The 23,583-nt window shown below is 42.7% G+C and overlaps 1 protein-coding gene across 3 annotated transcripts in view; it reads left to right on the top strand.

Annotated features, from left to right (window-relative positions):
- The window catches only part of PIP5K1C (phosphatidylinositol-4-phosphate 5-kinase type 1 gamma), a 633,992-nt gene that overhangs the window by 583,415 nt on the left and 26,994 nt on the right, over positions 1 to 23,583 (top strand). Inside the window, exon 17 of one of the 3 annotated variants that reach the window (XM_073685071.1) lies at positions 7,906 to 7,938. The exons of the other annotated variants lie outside the window; for them this stretch is intronic. Coding sequence (XP_073541172.1) covers positions 7,906 to 7,923 — 18 coding nt within the window. The 3' untranslated portion in view covers positions 7,924 to 7,938. Of the gene's footprint in view, positions 1 to 7,905; positions 7,939 to 23,583 lie in introns of those variants that run through there. 3 annotated transcript variants of the gene reach the window in all.

Genomic DNA, 23,583 nt, shown 5'->3' with positions numbered 1-23,583 from the left:
CCATCTGCCTAATTACAGGGAATCTTCCGCTGGGGATTCCTTCTGAATCACATATTAAAGAGATTTACACGGAAACCCCGATGTAAATGTGAACCGAGCTTTACTGCGATCTGTGGGAGGCAGAATGAACAAATCAGCAATAGGTGAAGAATTGGTTATATTTTTTATGCTGTTCCTAGTGCGGTATAATTGACTAGACGACTATTCTTCGAGTGCAATTACAGCATTACCAGATTTATATCTGGTTTTGATGTTTGGCATGCTAAAAAACGTTTTGTTGTTCTTTTTTTCCAAAGACTAGTTTTTGCATCGCCCTATCTTGAGAGCTATAATTTTTCCATATTTCAGCCGACAGAGTCATGTAAGGGCTTGTTTTTTGAGGGACAAGTTGATGTTTTTATTGGTACCATTTTCGGTCACGTGACATTGTTTGATAGCTTTCTATTCCGATTTTTGGGAGGCAGAATAAGCTAAAAACAACAATTCAGTCATTCCACGTGTGGTAAAATTTATAAGGCAGCTTTATTCTTCTCGTAAGTACATTTGCAGAGATACTACATTAAATAGTTTTTTTCATGTTTTGGCGCTTTAACACAATAAAAACTATTTTTATAGAAAACATTTTTTTTTTGCATTTCTTTATTCTGAGAGCTATAACTTTTTTATTTTTCGATTGATGGAGCTGTATGGTGGCTTGTTTGTTTTTTTAAAACATATTTTATTGTTTTTTATAAAACAATAAAACAAACACTCAAGTGCAAAGAGATATACATATTAGAGCATAATAACATAGAAACAGTCAATCAACATGGGTCTTGTTATTGATTATCAAGCTCTCAAACCAAATATGTTGACACATAACCACTTTTCCTTCTTTTCTAGCTTGTTTTTCACTCCCAGCCCTTTTATATAGTTTACAGGCACATGGTTATTGTCCTAACCTTTCCAAGTATTTATGTGCAAATTGTTTCTTCAGAGAATTTGAACTCTATAGCGCCACATATTGGAAGCATCAAACCTACAAGTCACAATCAACCCTTTAACGAGTCGTGCAATATGACTTAGGATAAAAGCCAAATCAAAATCTCAATTTGCAAACATGGTGTTTCGGGCTGTTGGCCCTCGTCAGTGCAAAGTATGAGAACTGATTTGGCTAGATGAGACTGAGGTCTAAGGGGTTACGTTTCTCCTTGTTAAGAGTGACATACCGGCTCTGGCAAGTCAAGGTAAGGAGGCTTATTCGCCATGCAGTGCTCCTCTGGGATTCTGATTTGGCTTTCATCCTAAGTCATATTGCATGACTCGTTAAGGGGTTGATTGTGACTTGTAGGATTGCTGCTTCCAATAGGTGGCGCTATAGAGTTCAAGTTCTCTTTTTCCCTGAAGAGGCAATTTGCATATTAAATTTCCCAGAGAAGCATTGCATGGCAAATAAGCCTCCTCACCTTGGCATTCCAGAGCCGGTATGATAGTCACCACAAGGAGAAACATTACCCCGTAGACCAAGTATTTATGCAAATTGGCACACTTTTTTAATTTATAATGACTGTTCTTTTACCAAAAGATACCTATGTAACAGATAATATTTGCATTAGATGACGACCGTGTCTTGTAGGAGTTTTCCCAAAGACTCATTCAATTTCTCAGTGTGGTACCACACAGAATCAATAAAAGGCTTTACAATCTGTGTGATTTATTCCTGATTATAATGTTTTTCAATAAACATTTAGCAAATTATCTGCTCGTAAGTTTCTTGTTTTTTTCTACTTCTAATCTTTCAAGGTAAAGTCAATTTTTTAATTGTTAGATAAAATCCTGGAAAGTCGAGGTTGAGTGCTTCAACCAACGACTCAACAGCATGCATTTTGCTAATAGAATGAGGACATAGAGGTGCATCTCACTAAATTAGAATATCATCAAAAAGTTAATTTATTTCAGCTCTTCAATACAAAAAGTGAAACTCATATATTATATAGAGTTGTTACAAACAGAGTGATCTATTTCAAGTGTTTATTTCTGTTATTGTTGATGATTATGTTCATGATTGGCTTACCGCCAATGAAAACATTTATCTCAGTAAATTAGAATACTTTTTAACAGCTTGAAAAATGATTTTAAAATCCGGAATGTTGACCTACTGAAATGTATGTTCAGTAAATGCACTCAGTACTTGGTCGGGGCTCCTTTTGCATTAATTACTGCATCAATGCGGCGTGGCATGGAGGCGATCAGACTGTGGCACTACTGAGGTGTTATGGAAGCCCAAGTTGCTTTGATAGCAGCCTTAGGCTCGTCTGCATTGTTGGGTCTGGTGTCTCTCATCTTCCTCTTGACAATACTCCATAGATTCTCTATGGGGTTATGGTCAGGCGAGTTTGCTGGCCAAACAAGCACAGTGATACTGTTATTTTTAAACTAGGTATTGCTGCTTTTGGCAGTGTGGACAGGCACCAACTCCTGCTGGAGAATGAAATTTCCATCTCCAAAAAGCTTGTCGGCAGAGGGAAGCATGGCGTGATCTAAAATTTCCTGGTAGACGTTTGCGCTGACTTTGGTCTTGATAAAACACAGTGGACCTACACCAGCAGATGACATGGCTCCCCAAACTCACTGATTGTGGAAACTTCACACTAGACCTCAAGCAGCTTGGATTGTGTGCCTCTCCACTCTTCCTCCAGACTCTGGGACCTTGATTTCCAAATGAAAATTGGAACTCTGCAACCTTGTGGAGTATGTCAATGACTGCCTTCTGGACATCTGCCAAGTCAACAGTCTTCCCCATGATTGTGGAGCCTACTGAAACAGACTAAGGGACCTTTTTAAACGCTTAGGAAGCCTTTGCAGGTGTTTTTTGTTAATTATTTTAATTTACCGAGATAATGACTTTTGTGTTTTCATTGGCTTTAAGCCATAATAATAATAATAATAATAATCTTTATTTTTATATAGCGCTAACGAGGAAACCCACGCAAACACGGGGAGAACATACAAACTCCTTGCAGATGTTGTCCTTGGTGGGATTTGAACCCACTGCGCCACCGTGCCGCCCACGATAATCATCAACATTAATAGAAATAAATACTTGAAATAGATCACTCTGTTTGTAATGATTCTATATAATATGAGTTTCACTTTTTGTATTGAAGAACTGAAATAAACTAACTTTTTGATGATAGTATAATTTTGTGAGATGCACCTATATAGTAATGGGGGAATTTTGACCGAAGAATTTCCTTCTTTCGTTTTATTTTTATGCCAATAATGGAAGATTATCATCGTAAGGGGGATTTGCGATTTGAAATCCCATATACCTTTAATGCATTTTAATATAGACCCTTTAATATGTAATTTTGGACAAAGTCCATGTAATAAATCGGTAGAAGGGGTTTTACATTTTGGGCAGTGAGTAATTCTATCTGGTTTAAGGGGCGTTTTTGGGAGATCAAAGGTGTATTTTGGTTTATCTTATACTGAGTTTCCTTCCACATCTCGTTAGTTATTGCCTTGCATGTCTTTTCCCAACCTTCTCTTATTTTGCTTTCTATGTCTAGGTCATTAAATTGTTTCTCCCAGTGTCTGAAGAAAATTTCAGGATTAACCCCCAACGTCACTTCCCTCATTTCATTGCAAAGAAAAGAGATAGAGTATGACATCCTCGTGGCTCTCATTACACAATTGAAGTTTATTAGTTGTGACCTCTAGGGAGATATTTTTTAGATGGTTCATGAGAGAGTATCTTGTTTGTTCAAATTGTAGTGTCTGGTTAGGACTTAATTGAAATTTCTCAGTCAATTCATCCATCCTCATCTACCTTAGTTCCGTAGGGTGAAATAAATGTGTGATGTTGTGTATACCCCGTGACCTCCATTCTGTGAATAGTTTATTATCCAAACCCTGTAGAAATTCTGGATTATTCCATGGGATATTTAAAAATTCTAAATGACAGTTTATATTTTTTCCTAACTATCTTAAAGACAGCTACTGTGTCTCTAAATAATGAGGAATTTTTGACATGGGTAGGTAATTTTGATTGTCTTGCATGTAATATCGCCTTTAAGTCTCAAGGGTAAGCATAGTCTTTTTCCCACTAATAAGCTCAATATCGTCCCAAATCATGTAACCAATCAAATATAGAGTTGAAACCCAAAGTTTACATACACTATATAAAAAGACTTATACGGTATGCATGTTTTTCTCAATATCCGACATGAAATCAGAATAAACCTTTCCCGTTTTAGGTCAATTAGGATTACCATAATTTTTAATATTTGCCCTTAAACAGAATGACTTGGGTCAATTGTTTGGGATATCCTTCCACAAGCTTCTCACAATAGTTGGTCGGAATTTGGGCCCATTCCTCTTGAAAAAACTGGTATAACTGTAGGTCGCCTTGCTCGCACCTGACTTTTCAGCTTTGCCCATAAATTTTCAAAGGGATTGCGATCAGGCTTTGTGATGGCCACTCCAAAACAAATTTGAACTTTGTTATCCTTAAACCACTTTGTTACCATTTTGGCAGTATGCTTCAGGTTATTGTCCATTTGGAAGATCCATTTCCGCCAAGGCTTTAACTTCCTGGCTGATGTCATGAGATGTTGCTTCAGTATTTCCACATAATCTTCTTTTCTCATGATGCCATCTATTTTGTGAAGTGCACCAGTCCCTCCTGCAGCAAAACAACCCCATAACATGATGCTGCCACCCCTGTGTTTCACAGTTGGGATGGTTTTAGGCTTCCAAGCTTCTCCCTTTTTCCTCCAAAATTAACTATGGTCATTATGCCCAAAAAGTTCAATTTTAGTTTCATCAGACCACAGGACATGTCTCCAAAAATGAAGGTCTTTGTTCCTGTGTGCATTTGCAAAGATTAATCTGGCTTTTTTATGTTTCTTTTGGAGTAATGGCTTCTTCCTGGCAGAGTGGCCTTTCAGCCCATGTTGATACAGTACTCCCTTCACTGTGGTTATTGACACAATCTTACCAGTTTCCACCATCATCTTCACAAGGTCTTTTGCTTTTGTCCTTGGTTTGATATGCACGTGTCGGACCAAAGCATGTTCATCTCTGGGACACAGAACCCGTCTTCTTCCTAAGCGGTATGATGGCTGGACATTCCCATCTTGTTTGTATTTGCGTATAATTGTTTGTACAGATGAACGAGGCACCTTCAGGTATCTTGAAATTGTACCCAAGCATGAGCCAGACTTTTGCAAGTCCACAATTCTCTTCCTGATATCTTCCTGATATCTTGGCTGATTTCTTTAAACTTTCCCATGATGCTACACAAAGAAGCAGTGTGTTTCAGGTGTGCATTTAAATACATCTGCAGGTGTCTCTCTAATTAACTCAGATGTTGCCAAAAAAGCAGAAGCTTCCAAACACATGACATCATCATATGGGCAGTCCAGAATTGTTTAAAGGAATAGTAATCTTAGTGTATGTAAACTTTTGAATTTGCAGTAAGTAATAAAAATGCCTTAAAAGATTCTCTCTCTCATTCTGGCATTTGGCAAATATTAAAAATTATGATAATACTAATTGTGGCAAATATTAAAAATTATGATAATACTAATTGACCTAAAATGGGAAAGATTTATTTTGATTTTATGTCAGATATTGAGAAAAACATGCATATGTGTCTTTTTATATAGTGTATGTAAACTTCTGGTTCCAAATCTATATCTGGATATGCAAGAAACATTATAGCCCCTAGATTCATTCCTCCCCACACTTTTGTGGTCATTATTTTTTTAAGACTTATTCTGGGTCTCTTACCTCTCCATATAAATTGTGAGAATGCTCTATTTAGCAAGTTGATATCTGTATGTTTTATGAGTAAGGGCAGTGTTTGAACCTGGTACATCAATTTAGAGACACTCATCTTTTTTATCATGTGTATCCTTCCCATAAAATTTAGAGGCAGCTCTTGTCACAATTTAAGATCTGCAATTATTCTCTGTATAATAGGTGGGACATTTAGATAGTAAAGAGATGTAGGAGATATACCTAAATTTTTATTCCCAGATATGTTATGTGGGATTTAGCTATTGTTATATTACATTTAACTAACTCAGAATAGGTTTTAGTATCCACTACACCCAAGCATAACAACTCGCATTTTGACATATTTATTTTAAAACCTGAATATTCACCTAAGGATTTCAATATTTGTAATATTACAGGAATCTGTTTGTGAGGCTCAGACAGGAATATCATCTGCAAATAAGGTGGCTTGGATGTTTTCCTTCTTAATAGGGATTCCCTTGAAGGTCATTGGATCAGACAATAGTCTCACTAAAGGTTCCAAGACAAGGTTAAAAAGTAGAGGTGAAAGCGGGCAACCCTGTCTCGTGCCCTTGCACAATGGGAAAGGTGATGAGAGAAAACCTGGTATGTAAACTTGAGCTTTGAGGGTAGAAAAGATTGTGTGAATATATGTGTAGAAGGGACCCTCAAAGGACATTTTATCCAGAACTTCATATAGCCACTCCCATATGACATTGTCAAACTCTTTTTCAGCGTCTATTGCCAGTAGAGCCGAGCATTCCTTTACATTTGGCTTAAGATTCACTATCCAGAGCGATCAAAACTTTTCTACTGTTTTAATGTGGCCAACCTGCCTTGGATAAACCCTGATTGAGCTGGAGATATTAAATGTGGCAAGATAGTAGCTAACCTATCAGACATTATCTTGGAGAGTATCTTAATAACAAGGTTAATGAGTGAGATTGGCCTATAAGAACCTGTGGACAGTGGATCTTTTCCTGATTTGGGTATTAATTTAATGTACGCCATGTCACTTGAGCTGATCATCCCCCTTCCCTCTACTATATTATTAAACATTTCTGTTAGCATGGGTGATATATCTTCCACTAACTTCTTGTAAAATTCGCTTGTATATTCATCTGGGCCTGGCGTTCTATGGGTATGTAGTTTTTTTTGCAGTAGACATTACATAGTAACATAGTTTTTAAGGTTGAAGGAAGACTAAGTCCATCTAGTTCAACCCATAGCCTAACATGTTGATCCAGAGGAATGCAAAAAAAAAACATGTGGCAAACACTAAGCTCCACATTGGGGAAAAAAATTCCTTCCCGACTCCATACGACAATCAGACTAGTTTCCTGGATCAACGCCCTATCAAGGAATCTAGCATATATAACCTGTAATATTATACTTTTCAAGAAAGGCATCCATGCCCTTCTTAAATTTTAATAGTGAATCACTCATTACATCATGCGGCAGAGAGTTCCATAGTCTCACTGCTCTTACAGTAAAGGATTATGATTAAACCTTCTTTCCTCCAGGTGTAGAAGATACCCCCTTGTCCCCGTCTCAGGCCTCAGAGTAAAAAGATCAGTAGAAAGGTCTTTGTACTGTTCCCTCATATACTTGTACATAGTAATAAGAACACCCCTAAGCCTTCGTTTTTCCACAGTAAATAACCCCAAGTGTAATAACCTGTCTTGGTATTGCAGACCCCCCAGTCCTCTAATAACCTTGGTCGCTCTTCTCTGCACCCTCTCTAGTTCAGCTATGTCTTTCTTATACACCGGAGATCAGAACTGTACACAGTATTCTAAGTGTGGTCGCACTAGTGACTTGTATAGAGGTAAAATTATGTTCTCCTCATGAGCATCTATGCCTCTTTTAATGCATCCCATTATTTTATTTGCCTTTGCAGCAGCTGCCTGACACTGGCCACTAAAGCTGAGCTTGTCGTCCACCAATACCTACTAATAATACTCTTCTGGTGAAATTTTTGCATTTAAACACTGTTTCAATTCTTTTGTCAACCTAGGGAGAACAACTTTATCTAATAGTGTACCTGACTCCAATTTATTATTTAGCGTATATTTGTATAGATCTTTGTAAAAGGAACCTAAATTTTCTATTCTTTTGCAGGGGTCTGATTGCCCATAGAATCTATTTCTGGCCAAATTGGCCAACCTTCCACTCCCGCCTCCAAGACTTCTCCCGAGCTGCACCTATTCTTTGGAATGCTGTACTCCAAGAAATTAGGATGAACCACAATTTATACCGTTTTAGGCACTCTCTAAAAACACACCTGTGTAGGGCGGCCTATCATGTTCCCTAACTGAACTCCTTTATATTTTTACAACCCATTCATTATTTCTCCAAATATAAGTCTCCACCAAACTCCACTACACCCAAAAGCACTACAAATACTGGCTTGTGACTTACTCATGCAGCCTTTATCAATCTCCTATTCCCTCAAGATGGCTGGACTATCATTGGAAATAAGCCCCTGTACTTTCTGTCACCCCCACCTCATTGTAGATTGTAAGCTCTTATGAGCAGGGTCGTCATTATTTTTGCTTTAATTATTGTATATGAACCTCTGAATTGTTAAGCGCTGCGGAATATGTCGGCGCTATATAAATAAAGATTATTTTTTTTATTTTATTTTTTTTTAATTTATGGGTACAATATATTTTTATTTTTTTTATATTTTTATATAATTTTACTTTTTTTTCACTTTTTGTCACTTTTTTATTTTGTCACAATATGGTACTTTCATTTTTTGCAGGCTGATTGCTTGTATGGCAGGAGCATCCCTATGCTATGCGGGCTGTCAGCGCCGCACTGTAGGCAACTATGTTTGATCATGCACTGCGCATGATCAAACTAACTTGCTAGTGCCTGGTGACCCGAATGTTATCATGACGACATTGGATCACCATGGCAACGATCGGGACCCCACTATGACGTCACGGGGTGTCCAATCCAAGAGCAGAGGGGCGATCGCAGCATTTAGGGGGTAAAGTGTGGGACCGGTGCTGGCACCACTCCTTGCACTGAGTGCCGGGTGTCAGCTGTCAGAATCAGCTGACACCTGGCAGCGATCGCGCCCGCACAGCTTTTGTGCGGGCACTATCGGTGAGACGCAATAATACGTAACTGGTCATTAAGGCCCAGGGCACAGGGACGTATTATTGCGCCTCATGTTAGTAAGGGGTTAAGTAGGATTGTCACTAGTCTTCCTCTCCAATTTATACATCTCAGTCTTACTCATTTCCCATATGTTAAACTGTGTAATTCAACTACTAAAAGAGATTTGTATATTGTAAGGAGGAGGGAGGGAAGTGAAAGCCCCTTCACATCAGTGGCTTTAGAAATCTTACTATTTTTTATGATACCTCCCCCTTTTTGAGGTAGCGTGGGCGCTGATTTACAGATCGCCCCACAAGCTTAACCTATAAGTCACCCTTCCTAGATCCCACAGTACCCTCTCCTTCTGGAATTCGGAGATGGGCTACTCCGAATGGTTACTCAGCACCACCAGACAGGTCTGAGACTCCTGGCTAGAGGTAGCCAGAAGGGATGCTAAGGCACCAACCTCACAGGAACCCTCCAGGACCTGTTGTGGGTCAGTCAATAGTCCTGTTATCCCGCTGGATGATGAGGGTCCAGAAGGCAGGGTATTACCTGCGTTCTGGGCTTTCGGACCGCGGGTGATAGCGCCTAGGTAGGCTGTCTTCCCTTGGGATAACCACATTTTCCCATTTGTCTAACAGGCTGCTTACCCAACTTTCCTTTCTTCCTGACCGACTGAGAATATTACGTTTCTTCCACTCTGACTGGATGTGGGACACACCTGTCGACCGGGAATCCTGTTTTCTAATCACCCTGACCGACTCGGAGTACAATTTTCCCTCCCCTCTGAAAGGTTATTGGTACCTCTTTCCGATCATCCTGACAGATGATGGGACACACATGTTCCTCACCCTGCCCAGTTGTGGGACATACCTTCCCACAGGCTGGGGATAACATCTTCCCTGCCCCTTTTGTTACAGCCTCTTCTCTGCCCCTTTTGTTACCTCAGGAGCTGTGCTAATTATGGGGCAGCTACCACTGGCCATGTCACTGTCTGTCGTTTCACTGGTCTGCTGCATGCAACTACCTTCCTTATGATACCCATGCTTCTCCCCATCCTCCCCTGTTACCCTTTGGAGCTGTGCTAATCATTGGGCAGCTACTACTGGCCATGTCACAGTCCGTTGTGACAATGGTCAGCTTCACAGGACCACCTGCTTCATGGTCTCTGTGCCTTCTCCCATCACCCTTAGCACTTAAGCTGGCTCTTTTTAGGGGATCCTCAGCAATGTCTCCCCTCAGCGTGACGTGGCTGAGTTCACCTTTACCACAACACTTTCATTAGGCATGACATTCACATTATCAGTTTTTGAAATGCATGACATCTCAGATATGGGAGAGTTATCAGGAAGGTATTGGTCAGCCAGCCGTCCCAGATAAGTTCCCAATAACACATTTGTGGGGAGATTCTTGGACACCCCTACTTCCCTTATCTGTAAGGGACGGCGAACACCCTCAAACCTGGTGACAGTCAGAGTCTTCCCAGGAATAAGTTCTTCCGGTAACACAAACTCTCAGGGTGGATGAGGGTACGTTCTGCCCAGATTCTCATGGGCCCGCCACACCCACAAAAAGAATAACTACATTAGGCCCCTGGGCCTCAGATGTGGGGTTCATCTTGTGCTTCCCCGGGCAGATGAGGCTGATGTGACCAGTTCGGTAAAAGGTATAGCATTGCCAGAAGTCATATGCAGGCCGGGTGCTGGAAGATTGGACAGGACCCCCTGTGGGCTGGCTGACATGGGCACTGGGGGTGATTATTGGCTTACCCCCTTACCAGCTGGTGACAACTGACTTCCGCACCTTCGTATGATTGGCCTTATACGCGTCGGCAATCTGTGCTGCTTTAGTGACCTCCTTTGGCTCCTGGTCCAGCACAAATTGTCGCACCTCCACCGGGCAAAGCTGAGGAAATTGGTCCTCCACCATCAGATCCTTCAAGTCCTCAGAGATGGTGACTAACAGTCCTTAGACCCACAGCTCAAAGTTGGTTTGAGCCTGTCCACCACATCACTATAGCTGTTATATGGTCCACGCTGGAGGGCCCGGAACATTTTGTGGTACAGCTCAGGAGTCAGCTGGTATTTTTTTTCATCAGGGCCTGCATGATGGCCTCATAGTCTCCATCTTGGTCTCAAGTGAGAGAAGCGTACATTTCGAGGGCCTTGCTTCCCATCCCTGAGGTTAAACATTGGGCCTACTGGTTCTCAGGCAGCTGGTACTGCCTGCAGGCTTTTTAAAACCCCCGCAGAAATATGTCCAAGTCCCCATCCTTGTCCTTTAGCGGAAAAAGCTCAGGACAGGGTTTAAAGGTGGAGACGTTACTAGACTCACTGTTTTGTGGGGTGGATGTCTCCGTCTGGATTCGTGCTAATGCCAGCTGGTACTCTTGCTCCTCCCGCTCGGTCTGGGCCTGTTGCTCAGCTTGATGCTAGGCTCTCTCAGCCTCTCGGTCCGCTCTCTCAACCAGTCAGTACTGCTGAATCAGGTTCAGATGTCCCTCACTATCATCTGCTTCGAGTTACTACAAGGCCATCTGCAGGTGGGGGACCACAGTACCCAGGCGGTGGGTATGGCTGGCATTCACAGGTGGGACCTCTGCAGCACCGCCAGCTGCGCCTTGGCTGACTTCATCTTCGTCAGGGTTTGGGTGACAGACTTGCTCTGCGTCACGTTGCAACGGTCCAGCAATTTTTTTTTCTGCCTGGTTTGGCCCTTGGAGTCAATATGCCTCATCTCACAGAGGGCAATAAGAACTTCCTTCTTCTTCTGGTTATACCAGGCCTCATCAAGCGTAGCCATCATTGCCAAATAAAAGATTAGAATAGAAAAACAAGAGAAGGGGAGGGGTGTATCTGCTATACGTACAGTGTTGTCCAAGCTAAAAAAATAATAAAAACACTGAGTCTGATTCCTCAAAACTTTGCAAGAACTGTGTAAGCTTTCAGTGACCGGAATGATTTCTCAAATCAGATCACTGATATTCTGTAAAATCTAACTGCTGCCACTAATTTGTCAAAGATCGCAGCCAGGATGGTCGTCACTGAACCACCCATGCTGTTATCTTTGGAGCGAACAGCTCTCTGTTGCCCCCTACGACTACTAGATTGACCGATTAAAAGAGGAGGCCGGAGGCTGTTTCCACTAATAGGCCGGTTATGGGGAAACTAACAGTGAGCGTATGGTATATGCCGTATTTTTCGGACTATAAGACGCACCGGACCATAAGACGCACCTAGGTTTTAGAGAAGGATAGACAAAAAAACTGGAGCAAAGAATGTGGTCATAATGTACTGATATGGGGGAGGGGGTCTGCTGCTAACACTGTTATGACCAGAATGAGTGGTGCCATATATACCAGGATGAGGAATGCCATGCATATCAGGATGATGGGTACCATGCATACCAGGATTGGGGGTATGGGGGCCACATATAACAAGAAGTGGGGGCCATATATACCAGGATTGAGGACATTACCTCCCAAGTCAGTACTAATATCCCCAATCCTGTTATATATGGCCCCCACTTCCTGTTATATGTGGCCCCAATCCCCCATCCTGGTATACATAGCACCCCAATCCCCCTTCCTGGTATACATGGCAGCCCAATCCCCCATCCTGGAATGCATGACACCCCAATCCCCCATCCTGATATGTCTGGCACCCCAATCCCCCGTCCTAGTATGAATGGCACCCCTCATCCTGGTATGCATGGCACCCCTCATCCTGATATGCATGGCATTCCTCATCCTGGTATATATGGCACCCCTGATCCTGGTATGCGTGGCACCCCTCTTCCTGATATGCATGGCAGCCCCCATCCTGGTATGCATGGCACCCCTCATCCTTGTATGCATGGCACCCCTCATCTCCATCCTGGTATGCATGGCACCCCTCATCCTGGTATGCATGGCATTTTTCATCCTGGTATGCATGGCACCCCTCATTCTGGTATGCATGGCACCCATCATCCCTCATCATGGTATTCATGGCACCCCACATCCCGCATCCTGGTATGTGTGGCACCCCTCATCCTGGTATGCATGGCACACCTCATCCTGGTATACATGGCACCCCTCATCCTGTTATGCATGGCACTCCTCATCCCTCATAATGGAATGCATGGCACCTCCAATCCTGGTATGCATGGCACCCCTCATCTTCGTATGCATGGCACCCACATCCTTGTATTCATGGCAATCCCCATCCCCATGACGCTGCACACAAAAAAAACGATTTGTCTTCCATTCCTCTGCTCTAACGCTGTGTCCTGTTTTGCTGCCAGCTGCTAACTCACTTTCATGCATCCTCACATGATGAGATGAGCTGCCGGAATAGTCACTACTCTCCACGCCTGGACTATGGGCATGGGGAGTAGTGAATATTCAGTCCCCTTAATAGCGCGCACTCTGTAGCCACAGCCACTGGCTCCTGCAGCGGCTCTGCGATCTCGTGTGCCTGCTATTAAAGACCATGAATATTCACTACTCCCCACACCCATGGGAGTGGAGAGGAGTGAATATTCATGCTCTTTAATAGCTTGCACACGTGACCGCCGAGACACTGCTGCAGCCGGCGGCTGCGGCTACAGTGTTCGTGCTATTAAGGAGAATGAATATTCATTCTCCCCACGCCCATTGGCGTGGGGAGCAGTGAAAATTTATTTTCTTTAGCAGTGGGCACAGTATAGGCTACAGCAGGCGCCACCTGTGCCCTGCTTTTCCGGCGCTGTCTCTACCCCCACACCATCCACAGCAACAATATACTACACAGTTTACAACATTCGAACTATAAGACGCACCGCCCACTTTCCTCCAAAATTTTGGAGGAAAAAAGTGCGTCTTAAAGTCCATAAAAACGGTACTAGTGTTGATCGAACGTGCTTGGATAACGTGTTATCTGAGAATGCTCGGTCTTATCCGAGTATTTTCGGCATGCTCTGCTAATATGTTTGCCTCCCTGCGGCTGCATGTTTTGCGGCGGTATACAGACGCAACACAGGCAATACCCGCATGTGTTGCATCTGTCTACCGACACAAAACATGCAGCCACAGGGAGGCAAACATATTAGAAGAACACGCCGAAAATACTGGGATAAAACCGACCATTCTCGGATAGCACGTTATCCGAGCATGTTCGCTCAACACTAGTATGTACAAATCCGACTCCTAACGCAAGGAATATGCTTATACCCACATACGGTCACTTCTAACTCCACAATAACCCAAGAAAGATTATTAGCTGCCACCACCAGTTGTTTTTACAGGCTCACTGGACGCCTGATTCGCCTGCTTTGAGGCGCAATACAGAACAAAAGGAATAGAACTATCACATTTTATATATAATCCAAAACGAGGCAGTGTTTATAAAAAACATACAAAAGGTTTTACAAAGGGGACAAAACAATACAGCATATATAGTGTGGTAGATTGACTCACTCGGCTTCTTAAAGAGGCAGACACAGGAACCGTTTCTATTTAAAGTGCAATCCTCATAAACCCCATCACCAGAAAGCGTAAATACAGCCTTCGTCTGGCAGAAGGTAAAACATAAAATAACAAGTCCATACAATAGTGTTGATTAGCCCACCTGGCTTAAAGTCCAGCTTCCATTTCCTTTAGCAAAGGCATTCAATCCAGGAGACCTGGAAACAAACACCTCTAAAATTCACCTCTAGGCCCACCCCACACCAAATTCTCTAAAGGCTGTGGATTTTATCCTCTGACCTCCTCCCTCTCTGAACCCCTCCCTAGCACTAAAGATAGCTGATTAACCCCTTATTCCTTCGTGTGCTGGAACCTTTTTCCTATGTTTATTTACTCAGTGCTACATATCTCCCCTTCAGTACTTTTCCAGTGACTTTGTCACAACAGTTACATAATATAAAGAGGAATAACAGAAGAGACTTACTACGCCACTCATAGAGATCAATCAACTTAGCCGAAGGAGAGCACTTCGATTGGGGACGTTCAGTGAGCGGGATTGATGCATACACGATGTGTATCTCTTTACAGGAACACCAGTCATAATTTGGCTTGACCTTTTATCAGCACCCGAATTACACCCACACGCCCCCTTTGATGACCTCATGTGGACTTGGGATAGTTGGGATGTTCTCAGCCCTTCAGGATTTAATGAAATTCCCCACATTAGCAATATCCTCCCCCTGCTGATCACAGATGTTCGAGATCACCCCCATGTTTTTCATTGGGATTTTACCTTTACACAGATACCAAACATGACATCGCTGTTGTTAGTTATCTGGTCACTATTGATTTGTGGATTATAGGCAGAGGATACAGTTATGAAAGAAAAAAAAATTTCTTCCCCTATCTGCCCTGAAGCTGAGAATGTATATTTCATCACTATCGGATGTATAACAGCTTCGATATTTTCTTTCAGAGACATACGTCTGGGGTCAATGTACAGCATTTTCCTTAGAGAAATAAAGCTTCCCAGGATATACTTTCTGGGAACAATAGGCATCCTTCCTTAATTACCTGTCCAATCTATAACTCTTTGTCTACGCACAACAGACATGCTCGTTGGTATTGCAGGGGTCTTTCATTTCCAAAAGGAGCTGCCTGCATTTTAAGTAGGATTGTCACTAGCCTTCCTCTCCAACTTATACATCTCAGTCTTACTCATTTCCCATATGTTAAATTGTGTAATTCAACTACTAAAAGAGATTTGTATATTGTAAGCCCTTTTTGCTACTGCGTTTCCGTGTGAGAGGGGAGGAGGGACACAGATGAATGCCGCTTCACTACAGTGGCTTTAGAAATCTTAATATTTTCTATAACAGAGCGCCATTTGACTTTTTGAATGCAAAATTGTCTGGAATAGTTGGTGGACGCCTTGTCTGGTTTGGAGGGCCCCCGATATGCCTGAACAGTGGAAACCCCCCACAAGTGATGCTATTTTGGAAACTAGACCCTTCAAGGAATTTATCTTGACTGATGGTGTGCATCTTGAACCCCTAGGTGCTTCACAGAAATTTATAATGCTCAACTGTGAAAATCAAAATATTTTTTCCGCAAAAATGTTGGTTTTGTCACAAATTTTTCATTTTTACAAGGGCAATGGGAGCAAAATGGACCATACAATTTGTTGTGCAATTTCACCTGAGTACACCGATACCGATACGAGTTGGGCGAAAACTACTTTTGAGGCACAGTGCATAGCTCAGAAGGGATGAAGCACCATATTCGAGTTCAGATTTTGCTGGAATGGTTTGAGGGTGCCATGTCACATTGGCAGAGCCCCTGAGGTGCCAGAACAGCAGAAACCCCATATAAGTGATGTCATTTTGCAAACTACACCTCTCAATTAATTCATCTAGGGGTGCAGTGAGCATGTTGACACCATATGTACCTCATATTTTATACCATTGGGCGGTGAAGAGAGAATAATTAGATTTTTACAGCTAAAATGTTGTTTTAACCCACAATGTGTAATTTTTATAAGGGCACTTTGTTGTGCAATTTCTTCTGAGTAAGCCAATACCCTACATGTAATCGTGAACTACTTTTGAGGCACAGTGCAAAGCTCAGAAGGGATGGAGCGCCATATTATATTGCATATTTTACAGTTTTGGTTTGCAGATGCCATGTCCCACTGGAAGATCCCCTGAGGTGCCAGAACCACAGAAGCACCTCGCCCCGCCCATAAGTGACTCCATTTTAGGAACTACACCTGTCGGTGAATTCATCTAGGGGTGCAATGATCATGTTGACAGTTCGGGTGTGTCACAGAATTTTATACCATTGGGCAGTAAAGAAAAAAACTGCCACAAAAATGTTGTTTTAGTTTTGTTTTTGTATTTTACATTTTTACATCGGGAAATGGGTAAAAATGGCACCAAAATTTGTTCCCCAATTTCTACTGAACGTGTAAATACCCCATATGTGGCTGCACAGTACTGCTTAGCCACATGGCGAGACTCGAGAGGGACAGATCACTATTTGCCTCCTGGAGCGTAGATTTTCCTAGAATAGTATGCAGACTCCATATTCAGAGCAAATTACACCAATGTCCTAATAATTTAATTAATGGCACATCATATAACTAATTAAACTCATACTAAGGCTACAGGTACTGTCCAGAATAAAAAAGAGATCCATTTACATACTAAAAGCATAAATCTTTATTATTTATAAATAAAACCAATAAAATAAAGTTAGGAAATGCCTCATAAAAGGGGCCCTGAAACATCCTGACAACTGTTGGAAAGCTGAAAAAAATATCTATAGTGGTCAACAGAAAGGGGTGCTAAATTTATGAAGTGCTACTTAATATAGCCATGTGGCTTCCCCACATAATAGATTACTACATAAAACAGCTAAAATTACCACTTTTCTAAGTGCTTGTATAAATATGTAAATGGTGCATACAGTGGTTGTAATAATCTAAATTGCAGGCAGGATGAGAATAGAATATCAGGTTTGCAGTGAACAGTGACACAAATTATATTCCCTCCTAAAAAGATGCTTATTGTAATCAAAAATCACATACAAAGGAAAATAAAATATGGAATAATTAAAAATGAATGTACCATCATATATTTTTGCACCAAATGTTTTCTTCACTCATCAGCACATATGATATACATACAGTACAGACCAAAAGTTTGGACACACCTCATTTAAAGATTTTTCTGTATTTTCATGACTATGAAATTGTACATGGGGTTGGGACCATCAGTTGTGTTGTGCAGAATTCTGGTGGATACACAGCTGATAGTCCTACTGAATAGACTGTTAGCTGCTTTTTTCTTGCCATAATACAAATTCTAAGTAAAGAAAAACGAGTGGCCATCATTACTTTAAGAAATGAAGGTCAGTCGGTCTGAAAAATTGGGCAAACTTTGAAAGTGTCACCTAGTGCAGTTGCAAAAACCATCAAGCGCTACAAAGAAACTGGCTCACATGAGGACCGCCCCAGGAAAGGAAGACCAAGAGTCACCTCTGCTTCTGAGAGTAAGTTTATCTGAGTCACCAGCCTCAGAAATCGCAGGTTAACAGCAGCTCAGATTAGAGACCAGGTCAATGCCACACAGAGTTCTAGCAGCAGACACATCTCTACAACAACTGTTAAAAGAAGACTTTGTGGAGCAGGCCTTGATGGTAAAATAGCTGCTAGGAAACCACTGCTAAGGACAGGCGACAAGCAGAAGAGACTTGTTTGGGCTAAAGAACACAAGGAATGGACATTAGACCAGTGGAAATCTGCTTTGGTCTGATGAGTCCAAATTTGAGATCTTTGGTTCCAACCACCGTGTCTTTGTGCGACGCAGAAAAGGTGAACGGATGGACTCTACATGCCTGATTCCCACCGTGAAGCATGGAGGAGGAGATGTGATGGTGTGGGGATGCTTTGCTGGTAACACTGTTGGGGATTTATTCAAAATTGAAGGCATACTGAACCAGCATGGCTACCACAGCATCTTGCAGCGGCATGTTATTCCATCCGGTTTGCGTTTAGTTGGACCATCATTTATTTTTCAACAGGACAATGACCCCAAACACACCTCCAGGCTGTGTAAGGGCTATTTGACCAAGAAGGAGAGTGATGGGGTGCTACACCAGATGACCTGGTCTCCACAGTCACCTGACCTGAACCCAATCGAGATGGTTTGGGGTGAGCAAAAGGGCCAACAAGTGCTAAGCATCTCTGGGAACTCTTCAAGATTGTTGGAAGACCATTTCCAGTGACTACCTCTTGAAGCTCATCAAGAGAATGCCAAGAGTGTGCAAAGCAGTCATCAAAACAAAAGGTGGCTACTTTGAAGAACCTAGAATATAAGACATATTTTCAGTTGTTTCAAACTATTTTGTTAAGTATATAATTCCACATGTGTTAATTCATAGTTCTGATTCCTTCAGTGTGAATGTACAATTTTCACAGTCAAGAAAATACAGAGAAATCTTTAAATGAGGTGTGTCCAAACTTTTGGTCTGTACTGTATATTTTTAATTATTCCACTTGCATAATGGGTTTTTCTATCACACATATTCTCCACCCCTTTTTTACACTTAGCATCTACCCTTGATTATAATCTTCTCACTTTTTCACTTCCTTTTATTGTCACTTATGTTATTCATTGCACATGTGATGCTTACATATTATTGCTAATGAATTTACAGTCATATGAAAAAGTTTGGGCACCCCTATTAATCTTAAGCTTAATGTTTTATAAAAATTGGTGTTTTTGCAACAGCTATTTCAGTTTGATATATGTAATAACTGTTGGATACAGTAATGTTTCTGCCTTGAAATGAAGTTTATTGTACTAACAGAAAATGTGCAATCTGCATTCAAACAACATTTGACAGGTGCATAAGTATGGGCCCCTCACCAGAAAAGTGACATTAACATTTAGTAGATCCTCCTTTTGCAAAAATAACAGCCTCTAGTCGCTTCCTGTAGCTTTTAATGAGTTCCTGGATCCTGGATGAAGGTATTTTTGACCATTCCTCTTTACAAAACAATTCCAGTTCAGTTAAGTTTGATGGTCGCCGAGCATGGACAGCCCTCTTCAAATGATCCCACAGATGTTCAATGATATTCAGGTCTGGGGACTGGGATGGCCATTCCAGAACATTGTAATTGTTCCTCTGCATGAATGCCTGAGTAGATTTGGAGCGGTGTTTTGGATCATTGTCTTGCTGAAAGATCCATCCACTGCGTAACTTCAACTTTATCACTGATTCTTGAACACTATTGCCAAGAATCTGCTGATACTGAGTGGAATCCATGCGTCCCTCAACTTTAACAAGATTCCCAGTGCCGGCATTGACCACACAGCCCCAAAGCATGATGGAACCTCCACCAAATTTTACTGTGGGTAGCAAGTGTTTTTCTTGGAATGCTGTGTTTTTTTGCTGCCATGCATAACGCCTTTTTGTATGACCAAACAACTCAATCTTGGTTTCATCAGTCCACAGGACCTTCTTCCAAAAAGAAATAGGCTTCTTCCAATGTGCTTTTGCATACCTCAGCCGACTCTGTTTGTGCGTACTTGCAGAAACGGCTTCTTTCGCATCACTCTCCCATACAGCTTCTCCTTGTGCAAAGTGCGTTGTATAGTTGACCGATGCACAGTGACACCATCTGCAGCAAGTTGATGCTGCAGCTCTCTGGAGGTGGTCTGAGGATTGTCCTTGACTGATCTCACCATTCTTCTTCTCTGCCTTTCTGATGTTTTTCTTGTCCTGACACTTCTGGCCTTAACAAGAACTGTCCCTATGTTCTTCCATTTCCTTACTATGTTCCTCACAGTGGAAACTGACAGGTTAAATCTCTGAGACAGCTTTTTGTATCCTTCCCCTGAACAACTATGTTGAATAATCTTTGTTTTCAGATCATTTGACAGTTGTTTTGAGGAGCCCATGATGCCACTCTTCAGAGGAGATTCAAACAGGAGAACAACTTGCAAGTGGCCACTTTAAGTAGCTTTTCTCATGATTGCATACACCTGGCTATAAAGTTCAAAGCTCAATGAGGTTACAAAACCAAAAAAAGTGCTTTAGTAAGTCAGTAAAAAGTAGGCAGGAGTATTTAAAACAAGAAAATGATAAGGGTGCCCATACTTATGCACCGGTCAAATTTTGTTTGAATGCAGATTACACATTTTCTGTTAGCACAATAAACCTCATTTCAAGGCAGAAACATTACTGTGTCCAACAGTTATTACATATATCAAACTGAAATAGCTGTTGCAAAAACACCAATTTTTATAAAACATTAAGCTTAAGATTAATAGGGGTGCCCAAACTTTTTCATATGACTGTATATCAGACCTGGTGCCGCCATGCTCGTCACAGTCACTCCGGATCAGACAGTGTAGGGAGAGCTGCTGCTGTGTGAGGGAGAGATTTGATCGTGTATTGGGTAGTAAACATATCCATCTTAACAAACAGTCCTTCTGAGGACTAATCCATCTGCAGAGATATCAGGCAGGCGGTGTATATAGCAGATTGCAGTGCATATAGCACAAGAGGCTCCATTCCAATTCTGCCTTCTGCTGCTGTTAGATATTTCTATACAAAGGCCCAGGTCTCAGGGGCCAGGAATACTTTTCTTTGGATCTTAATCTTCATTTTTTGCTTAAAAAGCAATCCAGGGAACACAGTTTTTCTGCGCCATTTGCTTGTTTTGGGAGAGGTGCTGCTGCGTCAGGGACAGATTTGCTTGTGTATTAGGTAGTGTAGGGAGAAAAACCGTACATTACACATATCCATCTTAACAAACAGTCCTTCTGAGAAGTAATCCATTTGCAGAGATATCAGGCAGGGTGTATAGGCAGGCAGTGTTTATAGCAGACTGCAGTGCATATAGCACAAGAGGCTCCATTCCAATTCTGCTTTCTGCTGTTAGATATTTCTATACAAAGGCCCAGGTCTCAGGGGCCAGGAATACTTTTCTTTGGATCTTAATCCTCATTATTTGCTTAAAAAGCAATCCAGAGAACACCATTTTTTCTGCGCCATTTGCTTGTTGGCATTGCAGAATACAGCCAGGTCCTTAACATATTAGAGCGCTATAAATCCAGCTATTTAAAACTGTGTTTTCTCCGTCAAACGGATCACATATACGTTGTCAGAAAATACTGCCATTTTTGGCCTCCATTAAAAATTTCCTTTAGTGTGTCATTGAAGCAATTCACCGCAGTTTGCTGTTCAAACTACTTACCTACAGGCCAGGTATTTAAAACTCTGTTTTCTCTATCACACTGATCACATATAAGTTCGCTCCAAACTCAGTCATTTGTAGTGAGCGTGGAAGATACTGTCCTCCATTTAATATGGGCAAGGGTTAGGGAACTGGACATGATGGTAATGGTGCATGCAGAGGCCGTGGGCAAGCCAAAATTGTGCCACAACAAACACCCACATCTTCTCGCCTGACCTTCCTGTCCCAATTTCTAGGGGACCGCAGCATACCAGTGTTGAACCCAGAGCAGTGTCAAAAGGTTGTTGGTTGGATAGCGGATAATGCTTCCAGTCACTTAGCCACCACCACCACCCTGTCTTCCACACGTCTCAGTAGCCGTGAGTCTGCACCGCATATTCCTCACCCTGATCCTCCTTCCTCCCACCATGCTGAGTACCCAGAGACAACTGATTCCACACTTTGACACTCGGAAGAGTTGTTCACTTTTCCATTTATAGATTCGGGCCTCTCGCCCGGTCCACTTGAAGCAAGGCAGGAGGAGATTGCGTGTAGCGATGCCCAAATATTGAGCAGCCACGGTCACACGAAGGCGACGGTTGGAAAGTGTCACAAAAGGTGGACGATGATAAGACACAATTGCCAGAAAGTCAGGAGGAGGACCAGGGTGCGGAAGTGAAAGACGAGGTGGTGGATGATATAGTAACTGAACCAACCTGGCAGGAGGACATGCAGAGCGAGGACAGCAGCACACAGGGGGAGGGAGGCAGAGCACCCCAACAGGCAGGAAGAAGCAGTGTGGTGGCCGCAGACAGAAGACAGGCAACCGTTCCCCGTAACACCAACATGAAGGAAGTTGCCAGTACAACTGTTAGGTCTTCCCGAGTCTGGTTGTTTTTTAAAGTCTCTGCCGATAACTCCAAAAGGGCCATTTGCACCATCTGCCAGGCCAGCATCAGCAGGGGTGGCAAAACGACCAGCCTGACCACCACCAGCATGATCAGGCACATGGCAGCAAAGCACCCGACTTTGTGGGCCGAACCCCAGGATCCAGGAACAGTGTCTGCGGGTGGCACCATTGCTTCTTCCGCTGTTGTGCATGCAAGCTAGTCCCCTGTCCATGGTGCATGCGAAGATGCCGCCTGCCCTGCACCTGTCGTTGCACACTCTCAAGTAGCAGCATCAGGAAGCACGTCCATGTCCTTGTCCCAGCGCAGCGTTCAGTTGTCCATACCCCAGTCCTTGGAACACAAGCGCAAATATGCGGCCAACGCCCCACAGGCCACACTGCTAAATTCTCACATTTCACGACTGCTTGCGCTCGAAATCTTGCCTTTTAGGCTCGTGGAGACAGAAGCATTCTGCAACCTGATGGCGGCGGCCATCCCTCGGTACTCGGTCCCCAGCCGCCACTATTTCTCCCGGTGTCCCTTCCCCGCATTACACAAGCACGTGTCCCAAAACATTAGCCGTGCTCTCAGCAACGCAGTTACCGGTAAAGTCCACCTAACCACGGACACGTGGACAAGTGCTTGTGGGCAGGGACGGTACATCTCGCTGACGGCACACTGGGTTAACATAGTGGAAGCCCGGACCCAGTCAGACCTTGGGACGGAACATGTCCTCCCGACGCCAATGATTGCAGGCCCTAGGTCAATCAGGGTTGCCCCCGCGGTCTACAGCTCCTGCACGTCAGCCTCCTCTTCAGCTTCCATCTCTGAAATGACCACATCAGTCACAAGCTGGAAGCACTGCAGCACTGCCTTGGCCAAGCGGCAACAGGCTGTGCTGAAGCTAATATGCTTAGGTGAAAAACCGCACAATGCTGAAGAGTTGTGGACAGCTCTGAAAGAGCAGGCAGATCTGTGGCTCACACTGCTGAACCTACAGCCAGGCATGGTCGTGTGTGACAATGGCCGGAACCTGGTGGCGGCTCTGAGGCGAGGCGAGCACACACACGTACCATGCCTGGCCCATGTGCTTAACCTCGTGGTTCAGAGGTTTCTCAAATCCT

This window comes from Phyllobates terribilis, unplaced genomic scaffold (assembly GCF_046119375.1).
Source record: "Phyllobates terribilis strain yellow unplaced genomic scaffold, ASM4611937v1 Scaffold_1__5_contigs__length_1240528914, whole genome shotgun sequence".
Lineage (NCBI taxonomy): Eukaryota > Metazoa > Chordata > Amphibia > Anura > Dendrobatidae > Phyllobates > Phyllobates terribilis.
Note: the sequence above shows the minus strand (reverse complement) of the source record. Positions and strands in the feature narration are given on the sequence as shown.